The sequence below is a fragment of the Corvus kubaryi genome, unplaced genomic scaffold, assembly GCF_017639235.1.
Source record: "Corvus kubaryi isolate FWS band 111438036 unplaced genomic scaffold, C.kubaryi_AGA036_p1.0 37256, whole genome shotgun sequence".
Classification (NCBI taxonomy): Eukaryota; Metazoa; Chordata; class Aves; order Passeriformes; family Corvidae; genus Corvus; species Corvus kubaryi.
This window is the reverse complement of record NW_024581076.1, coordinates 5,288,490-5,313,445: the sequence shown is the minus strand read 5'-3', so window position 1 is coordinate 5,313,445 and position 24,956 is coordinate 5,288,490. Positions and strand designations below refer to the sequence as shown.

The 24,956-nt window shown below is 36.3% G+C and overlaps 1 protein-coding gene across 2 annotated transcripts in view; it reads left to right on the top strand.

Moving 5' to 3' along the window:
* The window catches only part of CWF19L2 (CWF19 like cell cycle control factor 2), a 68,601-nt gene that overhangs the window by 29,793 nt on the left and 13,852 nt on the right, over positions 1-24,956 (top strand). For both annotated transcript variants that reach the window (XM_042023829.1, XM_042023830.1), the window contains exons 10-13: positions 593-682; positions 13,014-13,139; positions 14,397-14,534; positions 23,912-24,124. In XM_042023829.1, the coding sequence (XP_041879763.1) occupies positions 593-682; positions 13,014-13,139; positions 14,397-14,534; positions 23,912-24,124 (567 nt within the window). The remainder of the gene's footprint in view (positions 1-592; positions 683-13,013; positions 13,140-14,396; positions 14,535-23,911; positions 24,125-24,956) is intronic.

Below are 24,956 nucleotides of genomic sequence, written 5' to 3'. Positions count from 1 at the left end.
TTATTTAATAGGCAGATGGATAAGGGAGCAGGAGCATCAAAACCAATTTGCACAAGAGTGTAAACAGTTCTTGTACATTTTAATTCTCAAAATAAGGTCTTAAGGGCAAGAGTTGGACATGGAGTGTAGAGAGATGTGAAACTCCATAGCAAAAATTTCTGAGAGATATTTTCCTAGACCCATGGAGTGGGTGTATGTGTGTAAAGGTGTGTATGTGTGTGTACAAAAAAAAAAGGATATGATGTGTTCAGGCTTCCTTATCTAGCTTCCTATACATAAAACAGTATCTGTGCTTAGTTATGCAAAGCATATATTAGTGTAACTTAATAATGTTGAAGAATACTTTTTCTGGTCTTTTTATGGCACTACTTGTTCCTATACTTCAGATGCCTCTATCTGAGCTTTTTTTTCATGTTCTATCCTATAGAGAGTTGTGTGAATTCTATTGGCATGTTTTCTTTAGTCTTTTGTGTCATTAGAATTTAAAATATTTATCAAAACACAAAAAATGAAATGAAAATTATTTTGATATAAAAGTCTCTTAAAAGTTTAAGATAGTACTCCATTAGTTGAGCTATCACTTTCTTTGAAGGATTTAGCTTCAGAGCTTCAAGCAGAACTTGACAATGCTCGCAAGTTGAGAGAAACTCAAGGACAGATTCCAACAAAGGCTGGCAGAGAGGTAAGTGGAAAAATATTTTTCTTTTCTTTGCACTAACACAATGGTATGATACAGGTAGCAGCTGATTTAGAGAACATCAAATGTACTTAGGAAAATTAGAAGGCGTGACTTCAGGTGAGTAACTGTCCAAATTGAGTTGCACTTTTTGTTGGTAAACAAAACTTTCTCCATTGTACTTTAGCAAATTCAACAGGATTTTTTTTACTCATAGTATTTTCTCAGCAAGGATATATATCTTCCATTAAAAATGAAACTCCTGTGTGCTGGCTGTTAAATAATTTTGCTGTCTCTGAAGAAGCTGGCACTTCAAATGCTATTCCTTTTGAAGGGTGGTATTTAAGAAGCATAAGAAAGCTTCTTCCATACCAACACTGTTATGTAAGGAAACAGGCTTAATATCTTAAGTTATGAGCTCTGTCCTCATGATGGAGGGGAAACTTTTAGGCAAAAACTAAAATTCTTGTTCAATTTGACACCAATTCTACACTGAAAATTCAGCTGCTAGTGAGTTGAGTTTGAAAAGCCACTAACTTTTTTTTTTTTTCCAAAAAGGCTTCATGTCAGACCTCATACACTGACTAGTATTTCTCCAATCTTTAAAATATAAACTGAACTGGAAGATAATGTGTGGCCTCTTGCTGGCTGCCTTGTGACAATAGTACTAAAGTCTCACACCTTGAATTCACAAGAATTTAAAATTACAAAAGCTCTGTGTAGGTAGACTCTGCTTCATTGCAGTGCAGTTCTTTGGCATGTTTTTTGTATATGTAAAAAAAACCCCGAATAAATCGGATTGGAATTGTGTAATTATACAGGAAAAATCCATTCAGATTTTAAAATTGGGAAGTAAAGAGCGTGTTGTGGGTGGACACTTACTCCTTAGAAGCTGGGTTATGAATAACAATTTTGGTCAGCCTTGGTCTTAACCATATTCTGATTTTTATCTTCATTTTTAATTAAACCATTTTTACAACCAACAGCATGTAGTCATTGCAAAAGTACCAAATGTAAGTACTTATGAATATGCCTTGCCTGTGCCTCTTTTGTAGCTTCTTCTAGCCTGTATTACGTGGTGTTTGAGTGTCAGCCATCCAGCAGAGCTGACTAAGCCCTGTCTTTGTGATGCCAGGGTAGTCTTACTGGTTTTACAGCTTTGAATTGGTTTTGAACTACTGGGACAGAAGCAGGATGTGTTTGGCACTCCTGTGTATCAAGGGCCAGCTATGCCACACTGTGTCTCAACAGCCCAGATGTTCAGAAACCATCTCATAAGACAAGGGAAGCTGGTTTGTGCAGGCGTGTTTGACTCTGAATGACTCAGCCTTCCTGTGGCATAGACCACCCAAGCGACAGCCTCAGCCACTTCAGCCAAGTGTATTGCAAGGGAGGTACCTGAAGCAGTTCCCACAGAAATGGTTTTCCAGATGGATGTCCTGTTGATCCCGAAGTTTGAGAGCTTTGCCTCCACTGCCAGTAACAAACATGAAGTATTTTGTTTCAGGCAGGTCTGTCTCTGCTTCTGCAGAGCAGCATGGCCAGTGTCATGCTGGGAGGTCCTAAAATGTGTCTTTGCCTTATTTTAATTTCTTTTGGGAGAGCTGGGGAGATAAATCAGGAAGCAGTGAAGGCAATTTTGAATGCATCTCCCTAGGAAGTTTTTTTTCTTAATTAATTGGACATGGATCAATTTCCCAATTCTGTTCCCAGTGTGACTGAGTGGTATAAGGGGGTCTGTGAATGGCTGGGGTTTGTACAGAGGACAGGATCAATTCTTTTGATAGTGGTGCTGGCTTATTCTGCCTTAAAGTGATCAAGAAAATACAGACTGAAGAGACTATAAAGTGCTAGCTTAAATCCTAGTTTAATTTTAAATAATTTTATTTTGTTTCTAAGTGAGAGTAGTGGCAAATATAGCTTTTACAGTGTGACTTAGTGACTAGTTCTGTAGGTTTTTTTTTACTTAGACAAGAATTCTACCCCAAGCAATCCCAAAAATGTGGTTTTGAAGTATAGTTTTGAAAAACTGATGTTTTGATGTTTAGAAACCTTATGTTTCTCAGCTGATATACTTCACCAAGTCTCACCTTGGGCAGAGCCCCTCTGTTGTTCACTGCAGGCTGCCTTAAGTATATAACCCTATAAATTTTAGTATGAATGTAGTTAAATTATCTATTAATGGAATTTGGAGTCTTAATGGGTATTGTACTTAAATATTTGAGTCACATGTGTACAACTACAATGAATGCACATGCAAAGATCCTTTTAAAAGGATGAATTAAAATGTAGATTGTGCTTGTTTTGTCTTTGAGCAGGAGGCAACCTTCAATGTCTGTGGAAATCAAAAACCTTTTGATTTCATTTGGGATAGAATGAAAAGGTGCTTATTTTCAGATGCTTATTGTCTAATTTGTCATGGGCATTTTGAGAAAGCAAGGCTGCGCTTTGAGTCCTAGTGAGACTGTGTAAAGAGAAGGCTGCTGTACCATAGGGTTTCTGAGTTGAGATAGGTGATGAGAATGATGCCTATTGAATGTAGGGAGACAGCAGAAAATTGGAGACTTTGGCATTTAGAAGACAGCTTCCATGTGTTCATAGTTTACTCTTAAATACAGTTTATATTTCTGTTCTGAAAGTGCTACACAACTCTAGATTTTATTACATTGGTTATGAGGGTGTCACCTCTGCCATTGACAGTAACAGCCACAACTGACATAATTTATACTTTTATTCAGTATTTTTATTTAACAAACTATATCTGGAACATTGGCACTCCTTTGAGGGACATAATTTACAGCAGGTTTTGCTAGTACAAAAATTGGAAGGTAAAAGTTGAAATGAGGAAGAGGCAGAATATAGAATATATCCTTTGAAAGGGACTTTCCGTGAACATGTAGTCCAACAACATGCTGGTAGATAAATAAAGTATAAGAGTATGCATCTTTTAAAACTGTTTTCAATCCCAAATGAGGAATGGCTTAGAAGAAAAGCTTCTCAGCCCTAAGCCTGTTTCTGTATTCTGTAGGACTTAATTAGTATTCAGGAAACAGAAAGTAGTCTCTGCTGAGCAAATGCTAGAGACGGTTTTCAATAATGATGAATTGCATTTGAAAGAGAAAATCAATACAACATTGAATGAGAGCTGGAAGGTGGTACTTTAAGCAAAATAACATGGTAGGATATACTGTCACTGAGTATTTAAAAGGAGAGAGTTCTGAAAAATAGAAACAGCTACAGGCTTTTCTGTTATGCATTTGAGACTATGTAGGCAAAATACGAGTTATTTCATCATCAAAAATCTCCATTTGAATAACTGAATTTTCTGTGGAAATCCATCAGCCTTTGGTCTAGTATGAATGTTTTTCTACTGAAGAGTGTTCAGTGCTTCTGTGAAGCCTCTTAGGCATAGAAGACATTCGTAGAGTAAGACTTGAATTTTGGCAGGCACAGTGTTTCACTTTACAGTAGATATATGGCTGACATGATGCTGCTTTAAAGGAGAAAACCTTTCTTAGGGTACCTGTTGCATCTGTAAGAGTAACAGACTTTAGTCCATTGCTTGTGCATCTCAGATGGAGAAGATTTATAGTGCAAGGAAAAGTTAATTTAGTGAGTCCTATGGCATACGTAGGGCTCATCTTTTAGTGAAAACCCTCATAGTATTAAGAGCTCCATGTACTTCAAATGCTTCTTCTATTTTTATTTATTTATTTAATTTTATTTATTTATTTAATTATTCTTCTTTAGTATAAAAAATAAGGATGATTATGTTTCCAACGCCTCCTATCTGAACACAAATTTTGATGTATTGAAGGTCTGATGTTTACTTTGGATTCCTGAGATGCATTAGACTCCAGACTGAGGGAGAATTCTATGGAAACTAGCTCAGTATAAATAATATTTTTAAAATTCTTTTTGAAGAACTAACACTGTTTTTCAGGAAAGAAACTGAATAAAACAGCTTGGCTTAAATCTCAAATCCTACTTACCTGAAGTGGGCCTACAGGGAAGCCAGAGAGGGACTTTTTGTTAGGAACTGTAGCAGTAGGACAAGGAGTAATGGGTACAAATTGAAAGAGGTGAAATTTAGGTTAGATATTAGGAAGAATTTTTTTACTGTGAGAGTGGTGAGGTAGAACACTGTTGCTCAGGGAGGTTGTGGATGCCCCAATCCTGGCAGTGTTCAAGGCCAGGTTGGACAGGGCCTTGAGCAACCCTGGTTTAGTGGGAGGTGTCCCTGCCCATGGCAGCGGGGTTGAGACTAGATGATCTTTAAGGTCCCTTCCAAACCCTTAGCATTTATGATTCTATAAAATTGCATCCATTGCATCCCATTGTGTATAGTTCTGCATCAGGAGAGACAGGACAGAACATGCTGGATCTTTATCCAGAGAAACAATTTGCAGCACAGTTAGTATCCTGAGACAAGTAAACCAGTAGGAGTAAGTAGCTGAGAGGAATCAGATGTGGAACAAACCTGAAATAATATTCTATTGGTTCTAGTAATGATAATGGGGAGAACAAGAATGTATGTTTATTTTTGATATGTTTTCAAGATTGATCTGTTCACAAATAGCTTAAAAATGACAGTGATTCCTTGGAGAAAGAGACAGTTATCTCAGTAAGGTGGGGTGTGTGTATACATGTGTGTTTCTGTATATGTGTGTATGCATGTAAAATTTAGACAGTGATGAGTACTTCAGAGTAGGAAGTGAAAAAAAGAAGGAAAATAATCAATGCTTCTGATGTCTGGGTTTTTTTTATTTAAAAGGAAACCAAACCATTGCTAAACAAACACAAAAAAGCAAAAGCCAAATCACCCTGAAAATTAACATTCAAAATTGCAGGTGTGCCAGGATGTTTAATTTTAGGTTTGGGAATTGAGACTATAAACACAGATATTTTTTTGCAATGAAAATATTTGGTTGTCAAAATTTACCTGTAATATATTTTCATAACTTTCATTCTGACTTAACTAATGCAGAACCTAAATACAGCTGTAGTAATGCTTATAGACTTACCATATATAAAGAATCCTTTAAAAATTATTTAAAATTGCTTTGCAGAAAGGTATAGCTGAGATACTTGTATAAAAACTAGAAAGCTGGGGATTAATGATCCTCACTAAATGCACAATAAAAATCTCAGCTTTTGTTTGGAACCTCAGATGGTAGGAAGATACAGCAACAGATGGCTCATGGCCTTTTACTCTCAGATGTTTTCAGCTCATCATAATTTCTGATTCCTGCTGTTCCATCACACTTGAATCTTATCTGCAAGATGGCTGTGCCATCCTTTCTCCAGAAAAAGTTTGTGTTTTCCATACAGAGTTGACTTGCTCTGAGCAGAACACGGAATAATGAAGGGGGTATACTTTTGCAGAACAGCTTTCATATCATTAGTACATACTTTTAAGAAATAGTAGGTGTATGCAGTTATTGATTAGTGTGTTTCCTGAACACTCTTGTTGATGTCAGTAAGAGAGGATTATGCAATTATTTAAGACAAAAACATATTAAGACAAAGTGGTTTATTTTCCTGAATGTAATTTATAGGAAATCGGCTTTTGCAATTAAAACATATTGGAGAAATTGTAGCAGTAACTAAATGATGTAAATATCATTTCAGTACATGTAAAAAGTATAAAAGGGCAGAATGGCTAAAATGTCTTAAATTTCAAACTGAGAATACAAAAACTTTGAAGTATGCTTTGACACCAGAGACAAAAGCCCTATCCGAGTGCCATGCAGCACTTGTAACTGATGGGGCCCTTTTTTCTGGCTCTGTTTTTCTCCTAACACCATGTTAAATTTCTACATATTTTTACTGCTGTATTTCCCCTTTCACTGTGTTAAATCAATGGAGATTTGTGGACTTAAGAACCAACATGCTGCAATACTTTCTTTTCTTATGGTGTGAGTATATATGTTTTGTGTCAGATGTTCTTGCTGTAAAAACAAGCCATTACATTTTTTACAAGTTTTCTTACATCTCATACCTACAGTGGCTCATTGATGAGGCTAACCATTTCAAAGCATAGCTAATAATTTAGAGTATCAAACTGAACCTTTAGAGCTTTTTTTAAAGTTGTATTTTCAAAGCTATGTGGCTTTCTGATATCCAGTATTATTTTAAAGTTAGACTTAATTGCTTTAGTTTTCCCCATTACTAAGTGCGTCCCTGGACAGACACATTACAGGCTGCTGTAAGTTATACATTACTAGTTCCAGTTTTACTTCCACAGGCTGGCAGGATGACTCTTACTGAATTTGACTTTAGATTTGTGTGTGTCCATTCTACTGAAGAGATGATATTCCGATCACCCTATCTTAAAGATGCTCTAGGAAAATAAGTACTGACTGGAAATAGAAAGATTTTTGCATGCAGGGCTGATCGGAGGCATTAGTTGTAAAGAGGAGATTAATAAGAAGACCAGGTTGCTTATTCTGAGTAAAAATAGTCTAGCCAAAATAACCTTTTTGTAATACAAGAACAAAGAATTGCTGAATTTAAAGGGCAACTGACTTTATATCAATAAGAACAAATGAAGTTTTGTACATTTTGTGTTACTAACCGGTGTCACTCACTGACTGGCAGAAAGAAAGGATAGAGACCTAATCCTTTTCCAGGGTTTGGAGCTTTTGGGGCTTTTTTAGTCTCATGCTTTACATACAAACCAAGCATTACCTGATAAAGATTCTCTTCTATAGAATAGTTCATGTCTGTGTTGCAGCCTGCATTAGATTTTCTAATGCTTCTCTTCACTGTTAAACACAAGGGGCCTAATTATGGCAGACCAACTTTCTGATCTTGTAAAACCTTTGTAAAATCCCATTACTATGTTAGCACCTTTTGAACATGTAATAGTGACTCATTAATATATTTATGAAGTCTTTGTCAAAATACTAAATTTTTAACCTAGTTTTTAGAAGTTTGCTTTTGCTTTCCTTCCTCATGCTGCTGATTCTCTTAGTCTTATCTTTTTTCTGCTGTAAGAAACCCCAGTCAAAGATACAACATGTATACAATGGACTGCTATGACAGACCTCTGACCATTTTAATTTCATCTTCCTGTGAGATCCAAACCTCAGTCTTGCTATAGAGAATGGTTAACCTACTGATTTTTATAAGCATTATGTTGAAGGTTACAGTGCCATTATTCACAACAAATCTCAGAGTCTGAAGGGGAGCTTAGATACTTTGAAACCTGTTACCTGGGCACTCCAAGTTGGGAATACAGTGACTCCTGAATATGAGACATGATGCCCTTAGGAATAGCCAGCACTGAAGGAGCCCATGCTCTTTCTAGATGGGATTTATTCATCCTTCTGGTAACTGGTGATTATATGTGAGTGCAACCTGAGAGCCTAAGAGGGGGGTAACTGGAATGGGAGAAGAAGGAGCAATGGAAGAGAAAGGGAGACAGTGGGTGGAAGAAATAGCTGAGCCTAGCACTCTGAGAAGTGCTAGATATCTTTTAGGCGCTTACTGATACTGTAACGTAAGGACAGATTTTTCCAATAGAGGAATAAGACAATATTCAAAGCATTTCCAACTTTGCCAAAGACTGTAGGAGAAAGGAAACAGGTGGCATGCTTAATGCAGCATCTGATTTGACAAAGCTAGCAAGGCTTGTTCCTTGCTGAAGACTGTTCCTGAGCTTTGCTGTTCCTTCATTACACTGCGCTTGTACCACTTGAATGGAGCTCTCAGTAAACACTTGCAGACAGCTTTCAGTGCATGCAGCATCCAGCTTTTTGTTGGCTCAGTAATTAAAAAAAAAAATTGTTCTTTCCTAGCTCTAGTTGTTCCCTACCCCACAATGCACTGACTGTTAAAATATATTTTATTCCCTTTAGCTATTAGCATTGAAAAACAGTTCTAATGGAGTAGATCTTATCTCAGATACTTGGCCATGATGGCCAGATGATTACTCCATTTGTTCACCTGCTCCACTGTCTGTTCCTCAGATTATGCTGTGCACTTGGTGTGGCAGAGGATTTCCACTTCCACCTGCTGGATTCTGGAACAGGGATAATCTCTGGAGAGTTCAAAAATCTTTTTCGGAGCTGCATCTTAGTTATTTATTTATGTATTTAATTTAAAGCTTTTATCTTTCAAAACCAGACTTGTCTGGTTGTTTTGTTCAGTTGGATGTTAATTGCTATATAGTGGTTTGTACATTTGGTGAGAACAACTGTGTACTTTGCATATTTAATTGGCCTGAAGTAAAAATTCATGTTCCTTAATTAATGGCAACAAACAATTCCTCTCTCATTCTGGAAATACATACTTCTTTTCTTCATTTCAGACTGTAAACTACATTGTTTGTTTAGCAATCATCACAAGATTCAGGGATAGTGACTGAGCCTCTTCTCCAGTTTCAACTGTAACATTTAACAATAGGTATCATATTTAAAGGACTGTAATATATGTTTTTAAACCCATGTTGTACTTAATAGAAGTATTATTTATCTGATCATAATTACTAATGAGTATTTATTACATTACAATGACCACATTGTGTTACCATATACCATGTCATATATTCACGGAAATGCAAGTGTAAAGAAAATATCGATAGAAAGAGAACATTAAGTAATTCTTGCAGTTAGATTGCTATCCACACTCCTTTGAAAAAGTCTGTTACTTCTGTGAGTTGTGGATTTTTCCTGCAAAGGCTCTTTCTCAGTATGGTGTAATTGTTAAAGTGTAGAGGAGTTCTGGTTCTTAATATACTTGTGTGAACTTTTCCATTATAGATGTTAGATACATTGCCCCAGAATTCCCAGAATCAGCCTTTGGCACATTTTAAAGCCTTTTATTGTATTGGTCACTTTCCATTATTTTTGTACTGAGACCTATTTAAGGGATATAGTATGTGCTAAAAGATGTGGACATTACATATTGGAATTCTTTTTTGGAAGCTCTAGTGAAAATCATTACTTCATGGCAGCTTGCTTAAAAAGCTCCTTTTACTGATATTTCGGTTTAAAGATGATTTCTAAAGTTTATTCTAGGTTTTTTTTCTTTTTTCTTTCAAAAAGTGTTGTTGAATAAAATACAATTAATTAATTTATTATTCAAATATCACCTTCTGATAATGCTGTAACCACTTGAGCATCTTTTTCTACCAGAAAGCTTTTTGCTTCTGATGTGTTTAGAAATAGCTTTACTAGTTATTGTTGGTAAGATCCTCCTAAAAATCAATTTTTTTTTGCGTTAATACAATTAACCGTCTGTTGTTATGCTGTGTTTTTAAGTCAGTTCTATTTAGATAGGGTTTTGAGTTCTGAAGGATGTCTTTAATAACATCTTTAATCTTCTGAATAATCATGTTTGGCTTGCATCCATTGGATTCATCTTGGTTCCTAGTATGCATTTGCTGTTAGTCTCTAACATGGCTTCACATTAGTCTTCATACTGTCCATAATTATTTTATCCTTTTATCTGCTTCCTTTAATTTCTCTTTGAAGGATCACTTCTGGTTTTTTGTACTTTGTATTCTAGAGCTAAAAATTACTCTAATTTTTTGCCTTTTTTTTTTTTTCTCTGAAATATTATATCTAAATACATTATGGTCAGTATTACATGCCTTGTGTCAAGACTCTTGGAAATTAGTGAGAAAAAACCTCAAACCATCATAAAGCAAACAAAACCTTGCCAGCTGTAGGGTTCTGACTCAAAGAATTCAGTATGTATTATATCAACTGCTCCCCTCTCCATTCCCTGTCCCTGTCCTAACTCGTTCCATGGTTGAGATCCAGAAGATACTCTCCTACTGCTTGTGTGTTAGTGCATTAGTATGCAGAAATGGGAAGAAAAAGTGCAAATGTTGGATCTAACATTTTAGAGCCCTTCTTCAAAGGCAAAGAAAGTCTGACATGTAGAACACCTTGTGAGTTCCATTAACTTTTGGGAAAATAGCAGGCTGCACTTCAATGGCATCTTTTCTGAAGTGCCTGTATTAAGAATTTTAGTGAAGACAAATTTTGGGATGGGTGTCTTTGAAAGGATCTAGATGGTTTTAAGTTGATATAAGAATCTGGCATTTACTGTTCTTTGCAGTTCTTGAAGTACTGCTATTGTAATGACTGTTGTTTTTAGTGATTTGTGTTTTTTGGAAGTCATGTATACAATGAGGTTAGAGACTGGGAATGGAAAAGTTCGTCCATTTTGTTGTCTCAGTAACACAGAGGTATGGGGAAGGAGAGACCTGAAGTCAGCATCCTTTTGGAAACTCTATAGAGGCAGCAGGTAAAAGGAGCTGAATGATTGGAAAGATGCTCCTGACTGAGAAGTTCACATAAACAGGACCCTTCAGAAGTGGTTACTTGGTTGATTATTCACTGAAAACTGTAAAGGGTCTGCTGTGTGGATTTGACTAGTCCTCTTGTGAGAACTTTGTATCCCTACTTGGCCACGTGGGTGTGGTTTAGAACAAGTGTGGATACAATGTTGCTGCTAGCAAGAATTTTGCTTCTTTCTAAGCCCGTGGGATAGTTTTCTCTCTCACAAAGAGATTAGCAGAAGTTCTATAAGCTATGAACACCCGCGACTTTGCAGAGCTTTTGTTTATGGTACAGTAGAAAAATATTTTGACAATGGATATTTTAGGATTTTAGCCAATCCACGCAGGGGGTGGCTGATCCTTTGTCCAATTAGACTATGAAGAAAAAAGTCTATAAAAGAGTTTGTAAAATCGTTAAATAAATCAATCTTGCTGCACAATTCCTGCCTGTTGGATCTTCTCTCCTCTCCTACGGCTGCAGGATACAGTAATAAACAAGGTTGGTTTTCTTCCTCTACAGAAGTCTGTTTCATTTCAGACTAATTAGCAACGCTTTGGGGCTTTGAGTTTTCCCTGTGATATCTATGGTTATGTGTTCAGCCTCCCAAATTTGTAAAGTTACCCAAGTTTTAAAGGAACTATGGCATTTAAGAAGTTTCCTATGATACATTCTTATTGGTGTTAACTTCATCTTTGCTTTCCATATCTGCTGTGAATAAGGTTTTATTGCATAGTGATGACCTGAAAACATGGTCCCCCCAGTCTGGCTGTTTGTGTCTCAGCCAGGTGTGACCTTTTAATGATGTGACACATGTGGGGTGAATACACACAGCCTTTTTCTCCTATTGGGATGAATCACCTTCTCTTCCCCTCCCAACAGGGAGAAAAGCCCTTATGTTGTGAAAAAGTAACAGGTGAGGCATCTACCTGGCTGATGCCAGAAGTAAGTTGTGTTGTATTCTCAGAAAATATCATTATTGTTATTGGAGCCAAAGTGGTGCTGAACATCTTGGTTTGCTTTGCAAAATGAGATTGGCCTTTGGTGTTACAGAAGAGAGAGGTCTGACTTACCTAGGCAGCTTTTTGGTCCATAACTTCTACCTTCATATGATTTTTCTTGGAAAAAATGTAATTAAGCTGTTGAAGTATACTTCAGTACCTACAGATTTTACAGACTTTATTTGGGTTTCTGGGACAAGCTTTCCTTAGGCAAGGATGGCAGGTGGAAATCAGTTTGGTAGAAAATAGCTTCAAATTAAGATTAATGAAGTTGTTTATAAGATTTGACAAAGGCTGTCCTAATATCATCTGATTAAGTGGTGACCCCATTATGTGCTCTAATTTAATCAACTGATACACCTAAATATCTGTGGAGTATAATCAGGAAGTGCTCAGGCTTTTAAATTATTTTTTTAAATTTCTCTTAATATTTTAGAAAGTTAAGTACTTACTTTTTGGTAATTTCTGCCTTTTTTCCTGCCCTCTGTGTGTGTATATATATAAAATATATATACAATAGATATAAAATATATCTTTATTTAAGTTTGAGAACACCCCTGTGAAGTGGGGGCCCTTTGAAGGACCTTCCAGCTTTTTGGGGGACTGAGATGAGGGTAGTCATTCTCCACACCCCTAGCTGACAAAAGAAGTGGTAATGTGCTGTAGCTTTTCAGATGGTTTTCAGGAATACTGCCTTATAATGATGCTGTCGTATATTAGTTCAGTATTATCTCTTTAAGTCTTCCAGAAGCATTGTGTGTCTTTTGGAGATAAAGCTTTATGAGAAAAAACCAAGAATACGAATTTGGTTCTTTTGGAAAAAAACCTCTGCATTTAACTAACTGAATACTTTTTTCTGTTTGAGTGTGAATAGAATATCTCGCTAAGTTGATACTGTCTACTTTGAATTATAATGAACACGCAAAATGTAAAGAATCTGTTACTTAATCTTTAGGATTTTAAACATTTATTTAATGTGGATTAGGTATTTCTTTTGGCTTGTCTGTACCATCTGTTTTAAATACGTCTTAAAACCTGACACAGGCTTCAAGGCATCAAGAAGATGAACAAGTGGTCCTTGTCAGAACAGATGGAAGTGGAAGGGCATGGCCTGTGACAGGACCAGCAGAGCCACTGGAGCCAAAAGGAGGACGAAGAAAGCAGCAGATGGTAAGTTTTACAAATCTGAGTATTAAACTGCAATTCTTAAATTATTTCGTAGTTTTACTTTTATGATGCCATAATTAATGAGTATCTTATCAGAATGTCAATAGGTAGTTAAAAAGTTCCCTTCAGAAGATGATTGTAATTAAGTGTTAGAGTACATATTTATTAAGCAATATATTAAGTTTATTTTCAGGTTGTATTTCCCAAGGGATCACTTTAGGGCTTATTTAAATGCACATTCAGGGAAAAGTTATCACAGTCTCTTAGCCAAGTAGTTTATATTACAGAAAGTTATGTAAATAATGAAGATTACCAGAGCTGAATATTTCTGAATTAAGAAAGGTTTTACTGAGATACTCGCGTATCAGGGTAAATTTCACTTTTATTCTAATAAAAAATATGGCTGCTGCTGATAATAATAATAATTATGACCTAATCTTTGTAACAAAATGCTTTGGGGAACAATGAGTAGCCTGGAAGCTGGAGCAGTGTTTTATTCTTAGGATAATTGCTTCCAACAGTAAGTATAGTAGCACTTTGATCTTTTTGAGATAAGAGGAGGTATATGAGGATACTACCTCATATTTCTAGCAAGCATGTTCTTGATTAGTAGGACAGATCAGTTTGCAACACTGCTGTGGAGAAGTGAAAGGCACAGGAGGGTGAGGATATTGTTGTCATCCTCCTGTTTCCATTTTGAAAAATGCTATCCTAGTTTATGTTAATGACCACTCCCTATGCTCCTTCAGAATTTCGTTTAGTCCTGCCCTAAGGAGCATCTCTGTTCTCTTGTGCACTCTGTCTAAGATGGCAACGTTTCTCAGCAGAGGTACCATATTCACACAAGTTTTCATTACTGTCTGTGATTACTGTGTTTCAGTACTGTCTGTGACTTTACAAAAGCTTTAGAGTTGTGAATAATGAAAATTGCTTCTTAAAATATTTCATTTTTATGAGCTTATTATCTGTTTCAGTGAAGCACTGTATATCTTTCCCGAGCTGTTGCTCTGATACCTTAAGGATATAAAGGATAGAGTGACTTTGGAAAGAGGCTGTGTTTTCATCTAGGCGTACTGATGCAATTGAAGAAAAGGAAAGATGTTCTTCTCCTTAGACAAAATGGAGCCGTTAGCCCAGTTGTTTCTGATCTGCTTAGCTTGATTCGTGATTCTTTAAACTTGTTGAAATTGTTAGGGTCTGAATTTTATAACTGATCTTTCTCATTAGGTTAATATTTATTTTTAATGTGTTTGCTTCCAGGTCCCTACTCATGTAGATAAAGAGAGAGTAAGGTATTTTCAGGATGATGATAGTATGAACCTGAAGGATTTGGTCAAAAATGAGAAGATGAGAACAGCAGAGGATCAAAACTCACTGTTCATGCGTATGGCATCAAAGGTAAAGTGTTGTGTGTATGACTTTTTAATTAAGCATGTAATTATTAGAAATATCAGGGAGGATGTGAGGCCTGAGTAAAGGGAAGGCCTGCAGGAAGATGAGAATTGTTTATGGTTATATAATTATGCAGGACTGTCAAAAATAGGGGTCACTGTAAATTGTATATTGTAGAATTTCAAAGTACAAAGCGGGGATTTTTCTAACATTGTGGAACATCTGAGCTGGTTCTTAAGATTCACTTTAGAGAGCTCCTGGAGAGACGTAAGTATTTTAGTGATGTGAGTTACCTGTCCTATTTTAAATGCTGTCTGAAAGGCATTATGGGTATAAAAGGAATTCAAATGTCTAGTTCAGACACAGGGCTATAGAACTCTCAAATAAAAAAGAAGAGATCCCATTATAGCTATTGAGGCAATAAATTCAGATGAAAGACAGGGTTGATGAATGCAAATGTTGGTAATCGTGAAGCTGTGACTGTACATATACAAGAGGCTGTCGATGCTTGATTTGAGAGTCATTGTGAGTCTGCAAACATCATCTCAGGCTGGTGTGATTAAAAGGAGAAGCAGAATTTTGGAGGTTATGAAAAGGGAGAATTTAGGAACATTTTAAAGCATGTAGTGAGCACATGGTGCACTCATATCTTGAATACTACCCAAACTGGTAAAGCATACCCTGTAATCAGAGGCACAGAGTGTTGGCCATTTGAAGAAAACCTAAGTAAACAAAAGTTCTTCAGCTTGGGGGGGTGAGTGGATGGGTAGGGGAAAGCAGCTGCTAAACTAGAACAATTAGCATAAAAGTTGAATAGAATACAACTATTTTTGTTTCTCATATGGGTAATGGCGACAGAACAAAGTTTAACATGAAGGAGTGGTTTGGGATTTTTTTCAGTGAAGAAGGAAATTGTAGAACTTGTGTTGTAGATCATGAAATGCTGTGGAGGCCTTAATTGTGAGTGGGAGCAAAAAAAGATACAGCAACTTAGTGAAATACAGTTTCGCTGTTAAATATTAAATAGGGAGATCTAGATAGGTTTTGGCTCAGGATTTCCACAGTAAATGCTGAGAGCTGCATATGTGTAGCAGAAGAGTCAGTTCTATGAGCTTTCCCCCATGCATTTTAGCCATTGCTGGAGACTGATTTTGCAACATAAAATGATCACACTGGGTGAGAAAGCAACTGGGTTTAGTATGTTTCATTCTAAAGCCTTTTTTCCTTTTTTCCCCCCTTATTTAGTTTTTGGTTTTGTTTTCTTGTTTTGTTTTTGTTTATTTTTTAAAGGTTAGAATTTATTAATAGTGTTGCAAGAATGTATTGTATTTCCTAGCCTATGCAAATACTTTATTTTAGTTTTGGAAGGCTCTGAATTCCTACTGATTTCAGTGAGCTTTGGATCAGATGCTATGTAATGTGTTTCTTTTATGTTACTGGTCAAAGATGTACTACATCACATTATTTTATTAGAGCAGGCTTCTTGAATCAATACTTAGCTCTTGACTAACCTTCTAAGACGGAGCCATATTATTTATTTGCTGGCTAAGTCTATTGGAGCATGTGCTCAAAGTAGATATTTTGTCAAAGACATTACTGTTGCAATGTCCAAATTTTAATTCATGGTACTGTAGTCCTTCAGTGCCATGCAATGGCACATTTAGGTTTTGAAGGTACTTTTGTTTGGTTTTCATCGAAAGAAGTACCTCAGATGCCAATTCTTCTTCTCCGTTAAGGTCTAAAATGCTTTTGGTAGTTTCTGTACAGGTGATTCCCAGATCCCGTCACTACAAAATGTGATGGTCTTCCCCAGATGGTGATTGTTTCTTAATCTTAAATTAAGAAACTGGTCCTAGGCCTTCCTGAGGTTTCCGTGTCTTTCCATGTCTGTAGAATGTATTCTTATTCACAGCACAAGATCAGTATTACCACTGAAGTGTTGGCAGCAGTCTGAAAAATTTGGGCATGATCTCAGGTATTCTAGATGATTATTTATGTACTTTATAAACCTATACTACATGGAGTATCTGCATTATGATCTGGGGCTCAGAAAGATAGTCTTCAAAATTCTTTCATCTTTCCTCAGTGGATTCAGCAAGTGTTTTATTCTAGCAGGAAGTCTAGAAAACAAACCTCTTTTGCCAGTTTTAGTTTGATAACATAGTACACAAATTTGACACATACAAATTACATTCCCCTTCTGCCTTCATTTGAGAAATGGAAGAATTATCCACAAAAATTAATCTGTTGTATTGCAGAAGAGTGGTGGGAGGAAACTGCTGCAGGTCTACAAATGATACCCTACCTAGGATGGGAGAAGGGAGATCCTGTCCATTAAATTCTGTTCAATAATTTTGTTCATCTAATCACTGGGAATTGCCTAGGGCACTATTGTTTCCTTCATGGATTTTCCCAGGGCTTTTATCACTTTCCCAGACTATGCCCAAAAGAAACTTCCAGCCGCACGGCTGTTGAGGATGGAGGAAATAGCTGCTCTCAAAAATGGGAACAGAATGAGAAAACAGCATGTTTTCTGGCTTTTACACAACTGAATGCTCTGCTCTAGATCAGTGTTACTTTCCTGATATTTAGTGCTTTAATGATATTTCAAATGAAATACAAGCTAGTTGTTATTGAAGATAATAACATAATTGCAGTTTTGTAGAGAAAGATGGGGATGTTGAAAGGTATAATTCATGAAGGGATTTATTTTCTTAAATGGGACTTGGAAGAAATAGCGGTATGTAGACCCAAAATCTCTCTTCATGAAACCTCTGTCTAATCCCATTGGCACGGGAAGGTTTGTATGTTATCTCATGCCAGACTTCCACTCAGATCAACAGACTAAACATCTGTAGTATTCAAGCTGTACTCGTCCCACCTGTCCTTTTCTCAAGAATTCAGTGAGATGAGATGAGATGGAGAGAATTTGCCATCTTCTTGCTATTTGTTTACCTGTTTAGTCTTTGTTTTAAATTTAGATTCTGACTTTTTATTGCCCTCTTGTCCATTCTTATTTTTCTAGTCATGGTTCTAAGAAAACCCTGCTGTACTTGAGGCTTTTACCTCCTGTTGCCCTTTGGCCCCTGTTTGGAGGTGGCTGATGTGGATGTCACTTACCTCAGCACAGCAGTTTGGAATGCTGCCTTTCCCACAGCCATCCCATGCATGCTATTATGTCAAATGTATGCATATTGTGAAAAACGCCCAAATCTTTAATTTACAGTGCTGAAAAAAGCTTTTTAAAAACCCAACACTAATCTTTTTGATATATGGGAAAAAAGCAGGCCTAGAGTTTGATTTGTTCATGTTTCACTGTTATATCTCAAGGAAAAAACCACCCATTTAAATCACTATTTCTACTTTTTACTTTCTTCACCTTTGAAAGTGGTTTTGGTTCTCACTGTTGTAGAAGCATGACTTTAGGGTACAAAAAAGTAACAAAACATTTGAAAACTGTTTTTTTTCCTGACAGTTTTAGAGTACAAAATATGTGTGAAGTCTTAGGTTTTCACCACTGATAGCTTTAAGTACCCTGTCTGTAGTTTCTTCAGCCCTTGACTGTTGTAAGTGGTTCAATTTTCCCAAATTCATGCTGTTAAGACTTATGTAATCCTTTCACTTATGTCAATAGACACTTGTGGGTGTTTAGAGACTGATTCCTAGAACATTACCTCAAGAGCAATTACCTTGTATTTATATATATTAATTCTACTAAGGCGGTTTTTTTCCCTTTTTATGTTTTACTTAAAGAAAATGAGAACAATTAATTTCTGTTGTTCATCAGGACATTTTAATTTTGGCCCTAAACTAATTTTATTTTAAAATATGTGCAGTAATTCCTAATGGGAATTTCAGCAGTGAAAAATAAAATGCTTTATTAGTAATGCTGACCTTCCTTTATGGATTTAGCCAAGAAGTATGCTGGTATTATAGGTTTGCAAAAAGGAAATTTGCATGTTGCCTTTCCTTGCTTCTGTAAAAGTCTGTAAAATGGAAAATTGCTTTCAGCCTTATCATTTTTACTTGCTGTGCAAATCTACCTGTTCACATTTTTGCAATTCCATCATCATAAACCAAAATAAATAGTCTAGAAAAACCTTAGAAGCTAACGTGAAAAATACAAAATGTTGTTGCTGCTGCTACTATTATGTAACAAACCTTTTCCTTCTCTTTCTTCACATGGTGAAGCAATTTTAGCACAATATTTAATAGACATGATAAAGCCAGCAAAGCTCTGGTGCCCTGTCGCTTTTTACATTTACTTAAAGATCCTCTGCATGGTTTGCTGTAAAAAACTAATGTGAAAACCCAAGAGAAATAATTTCCAGCACCTTGTTCTGCTACATTTCAGTGGAATGCACTAAACATCCTTTTGTGTATATTGTCTGGACACAAAGTTAAGGCTGTTTCTGCATGTGGAAACAAATCAACAACAGTAACAGCTGGATGAGGGAAGAAAACCTGGGAACAGTAAGAACTCTGTAGATGCAGCCCATACTAAATGACTGCATAAGCATTTAGCATTCTTCCAGAATTAGGTTAAAATGACAAGATATATTGGAAATGAAGACTTATGCAGGACAGTTTTTCCTAGACATTAAAATTATGGCCAGGGATAACTGTAAAGTGAAATGCTAATCACACTTTTAACAGCAGAATTCTGTGGCTGAAGGTATTCTGTTTGGTTTACATTTCATGTCAGTGACTTGTATATAAAGTTTTATCTGTCCTAATAACTAATTCTAGCAAAATCTACAGTTTTCATTTCAAATAGCAGAAACAAAAAGGAGGCTGGTCCCTAGCCATTGAGCAGTCCTCTGTCATCAGCTTTTTGCTTGACTTCTGCTGCTCAAAGGTAATCCTGAACTACCTTGCTCACCGACATGATGGGTGATCTTTTCCTGTTAGTGACAGAGGCCTTAAAAGTGCCCTGTGCATTGATATCTTAAAATCCTTTGATACTATGTGTTTAACATATTCTTTAATTCAGTGTGATGATAGGTTTTGAAAATGCCTATTTGCTAAATTATATGATGAATTAAACCTACAAATTCAAATGTCTGTGTTCATAGGGAGACTGGAATTGTAATAAGGTTTACATGATAAAATTCTGCCTTTGTTTGGCTTAAGCAAATACTATTTGTGATCAGAAAGACTTTTAGGAGGTGATTTTTTGTTCAGAATAGGTGCTAAATGCTGAATAAATTTAAATGTGATGAGATGTATTCCTGTGTCACTCAGGTTTGTATTCTAAAATAATAGATTATTCTTCTTTGCAGCTTCCTAAAATATATTATGATACAACATTCCACAAATATTAACTCTGTCATTTAAAGTTGAAGACGTCAGCGTTGCCATGACAATTTAAACCCAAACTGATACATTTTATACAATCTATAGACTTTTTTTTCCAGAAATTTTTCAAGCAGATGCACTTTTATTAGCTTACATGGAAGTAACTCTGGCTATGATTGTGTTAGCAAGGAAACAGGAAAAGCAGAAGTTCAATAGTTGCATACAAAATGGAACAAGAAAATAAGCAGAAAAGAAACAGTATAAAGAAGCTGAAAATAACCCACACTGGAACCATGCAGGTGTTTTTTTTTTCCTCTGCTAATTGTGTTTAATAGAATTTCCCATTTCATCCTCAAACTTTGAAGGAAATTTGAGGAGGGGAAAAAAGTGTACTTGAGGTATTAAATATAATCTCTTGTCATTAGGAGTTCTGTCTCTTAAGGTTTCCTTTCAGTATCACAAAGATACTAAATTCTCTAGTGGGGCTTTTTATTCCAAAGGGCCACCCAAAAGGCAAGTAATAGCAGCAGAGGGAGCAATAGGAGGCACAACGTGCAGCACACTTGAGATGGAGTGTGTAGGAAGCCAGGAGTGTATAAGACTCCAAGGGTTTTACTGTGGAATAAGAAAACCAGAACTGGTTTAAAATTAAGCTATGAGATATGGTTCCAGTGGTCTGAACATAGGTTGGCAGAAAAATGTGGCTGACCCTGGAGTGACCTTGCACAGATTTGCAAGAGTTACTTCAGGAAGTAGCCCCATGCCAAGGTGCCTGATGGCTTCACTAACATAACAAATTAAAAAGGGCATCAATTACTTTGTAAACAGAATGTTATATAATGAAATTTTTCATGTAATATATTCATATTATTCATGGTAATTATCATGATAAGAATTTAATCAGAAAATACAACACTGTAATTTTTCCCTCTCTCAAATAATTCTAATTTATGCATAGTCAGATGCTGATTTCTTTCTAAACTCCTGTGCTGAATGGTTAGAGATCTCACTCTTTTTCTTGGGTTTCAGCCACATTTGCACTGTATTTGAGCTATCCACATGAGAGCCCAGAGGGCTCCTGAGAGAAGTTTGGATGCCTTCCCTTACTGCTCTTTAAATGTTTGTGTATTACAGGCCTCTCTTGGCCAGGGCAAGCACAGTTGTGATTCTTCTCTGTTGGTTAAACCAAAGCTGCATCCTGGTTGTGGAAAATCAGATGGACGTAGAAATGACACAGTTGCACAGTTATGCTGTGAGATGTGGGAGGCCATGTCATTTTGCCTGGTGCTAAGAGTCCTAAAGCTGCCTTTCTGTCCTCTGGTCAAACAGTGCTTGTCAAAAGAAAAGGGAAAGCTGGAAAAAAGAGGGTGTATATGAAGGAAGAATGTGGCAGATAAGCCCAGAATAAAGAAAAGTGAAGTAGGAAAAAGAAGACTGGGGACTGTAGAAGTGATCTGTCTTATGAGTATTAGCACAGCTCTGGCCTTTGGTCAGTATCTGGTAGAAACAAGGACTTCAGGTGCATTGCCTTTATAGATACCTGAATTTCCTTTATTAGCTTTACGTAATTCAATGATGTTTTGTAGGACATCCCAACTTTAAACTGATAGATCAAAATGACTTCCTATTTTTTTCTGATCTCTGTGCAGCACCTGAGCAGCAAGGACAATACCAAACAGTATCAATCATGGCAAGGGAACTAAATACACAACTTCCAAAATGCATTGGCTTTTGTGTTTAGCAGGTGTGATGCCACATCTATGATGCAGAACAGCAGCTTTCCAGCAACTCTAATACATCAGCATAGCTCCTTCTTTGGATGTGTACCAGCTCTGTCTTTTGTATGAAAGAATATATGTATGAAAGAAATTGGTATTTAAATGATTACTTGCTTTCCTTCTGGCATTTTAGAGAATGATTTCTTTTTGTTCTTTCAATTCCCCTTTAACTTCTTTTGAGAGATTTAGTTGTAGCTGAATAATGCAACTGGCAGAACTCACTGGGCACCTTATTGTACAAATAGAAGTGTAAATGTTTTAAAAGAGGGATGGAGCACCTCCCCTATGAAGACAGGCTGACAGAGTTGTGGTTGTTGAGCCTGGAGAAGAGAAGGCTCCAGGGAGACCTTATAGCACCTTCCAGTACCTAAAGGGGGATTAGAAAAGAGAGGGAGAGCAACTTTTCACACAGGCAGATACAACAAGGGGTAATGGCCCCAAACAGAAAGAGGGTAGATTTAGTTTAGTTATTTGGAAGAAATTCCTTGCTTTGCGGGAAATCAGGCATTAGAACAGATTACTCAGGGAAGTTGTGGATGCCCCATCCTTGGAGTGTCCAAGACCAGGCTGGATGGGGCCCTGAGCAGCTTGGCTTGGTGGAAGGTGATCTTTAAAGTCTCTTTCAACCTAAACCATTCAATGGTTCTATGACCTGTTGGTCATGACTGTACCAGAAGAAACAAAATCCGGGTTTTAGACAGCACCTACTTTATAAAAGTTGGCTACTTTGTATGTAAGAATTTTGCTTTGGGTCCCAGATGTCATGTTGTATACCATTTTATCCCTGTTGAAGAGAGGCATCTTCCAGGCTGTTTAGTAATATGAATATTTATTCTATCACAAGGGACTCTGTGGAGTATTTTGAGAAGTATTACTACGTAAAAGAGGTTGTGTGTAACAAACCAGGAATTTCCATGACTACTTCTAAGAGCAAGCAGAGCAAAGTAGTAATGGTATTCTGTGCTCTGTGTGATACTCCTGATAACCAAAGTTGGTGATTTCCACTCTTCCTTTCCTTTCTAGTCTGCCAGCTGTCATGTTTCCTGTGTATTTCCATTCTCGTGGCAGAATTTTTATTTTAAAAAAACCCAGACTTTATGTTTAGTTATAACAAAATACTGCTATTCTTTAAGCAGTGCTTTGGCTGCAGGTCTAACTTTACCTTTTTAATGCTTATGACAGAAGAACAGAGACTTGATTTTAGACACCCAAACCACTAAATATTTTTTCTGAATCTCAGGAATCTCCTTTTTCTGTTAAATATAGAATTACAGCGTTACAGTAAGACAGAAAAAGAATGGAGTTGGACTCTTGAACTGTTGATTTTAGTCTGCAGCGCCTTCCAGTAGGAAATGTACATAAACAGTTAAGTGTATTATAGCTAAATAAAGGAATATTAAGGAGGCTCCTCCTCAGTTGTTTGATAAGGAAAGTACTGAGCATATTTAAAATAAGGTATTGATCTGTGTTAGAGAACTGCAGTATTTGGTAAAAGCGAGAGCTGTTGTCTTTTTTGGGGAAAGTTACTTATGTACTCTACAAAAAAAAAATCTTCCTTCTTTTTCTTTTTTTTTTTTAATATCAGAGTATCTACGCAAACTATGCCTGGGATATTTGGAAGAATTTCTTTAATTTGGAGACTGTGCTTCAGTTATGATAGCATGCCTTCCAAATGCCTTCAGTTAACAGTAGTCCTTTGCTAAGGCTACCCTAGTCAGTATCCTAAAATATATTAAGATCTGTTTTGGAGTGCAACAGGTGCACTGAGAAAGACTTAGGACTGAAGGCAAAGACTGTTCTCTTCCCAAAATGGCTTAGTCCTATTCACTTGGTAAGAATAACTGTTGCATATTTTCACAGAATGTGAATATGAAGTGCAGAGTCATGGTCTAGGTATTTCACAAAAGATGATTTAATAGTAGTTGTAATAAGAGAGGAGGAGGAGAAGGGAGAGGATAAAATATATGATATAAATGATATATAAAATTGTGCATCTATTTAAAAATAGCTGAAGTTATATCAAGATAATATTGAAATACCTAGCCCTTAATTTGAAATGGAATATAGTAATATACTCTTCTCACTGCTGTCACATATCTATATTTTAATATCTGTGCTAAGATTGTGTATGACTGCTCTCAGGAGAGGCACCTGATGATTCCATCTGCAGCAGATGCCATATGAAAGGAAGAAATGCTATTGCTTATGTATACTTTGTGCTTTTCTCAATGAAGGGTACTACAAAGAGCTAAGTAATTTTTCTTGGTACTTTATAAATACATGCAATTTTTCTGTATATCTTTTCAGCTCATGGAAAAAACTGACAGAGAGTACTACACTCTGGATGACATGTTTGTTTCCAAAGCAGCCAAGAGAGCGCGCAGTGGGGAAGAGGAAGAAGTACAAAGAAGAAAAGCAATCCGTGAGCACCAGCAACTTGCTGCACGCATGGAAAAGTGCCCCTACTGCTTTGATAGCAGTGAACTTTCTAAACATCTTATTATTGCAATTGGCACCAAGGTAAGAAAATGGCAATTTAACACAAATGTAGAAATAAAGAAGAAATGATGTTAGAGTGCTTAAAATTAGGAACGAAATTGCTTCTATGGAAGGATTTATTGTTCTGTATCTTACTTTGCTTGCCCTTTCAGTTGATTCCACCAATTTGTCAAGGGTGAGGAAGAAAAAGATATAAATCTGTCATGAATTTTAAAGCTAATCTTTGATGTCAGGACTTCACATTCGCAGAAGACAGGAGTAATAATGAAAGATCTCAGTGCAGAGATTAGACTGTAGGTGGATTTGTGGAATACTAAATCACACTTCACTGGAGGAAATTTGAACTGGTGAAGAACTGTATCTGATATCAAAGAAAATTAGGTGGAGGATTCAACTTTTAAGCTTAAAATCCTTCGAAATAGACAAAAGTTTGGTTTGGAAACCTTTCTGCTTCTGTTAATGCTTTTAAAAGTTGCATAAATGTTTGGATTTTTATAATATCTGAAATACTTCAATACAGCCTTTTTTGTCATTTTTTCTCTACAGTTTTCATTTATTATTGATGTTTTTATTTGATCTGAATCTATAGGTGAAGGAATTAGGTGCATAGATATGTATTAAGGTACATCACATTCCTTTTTTTTAGAGATTATATATATATAAAAATCAATACAGGTGTATATCTGTGTGTATATATGTGTGTATAATCTGTGTTTATATATCTAATAGATAGATAAATATACAGAGTATCCTGGTTTTGGCTGGGTTAGTTTTCTTCCCAGTAGCTGATACAGTGCTGTGTTTTGGATTTAGGATGAGTGTAATGCTAATAAGACACTGATGTTTTTAGTCA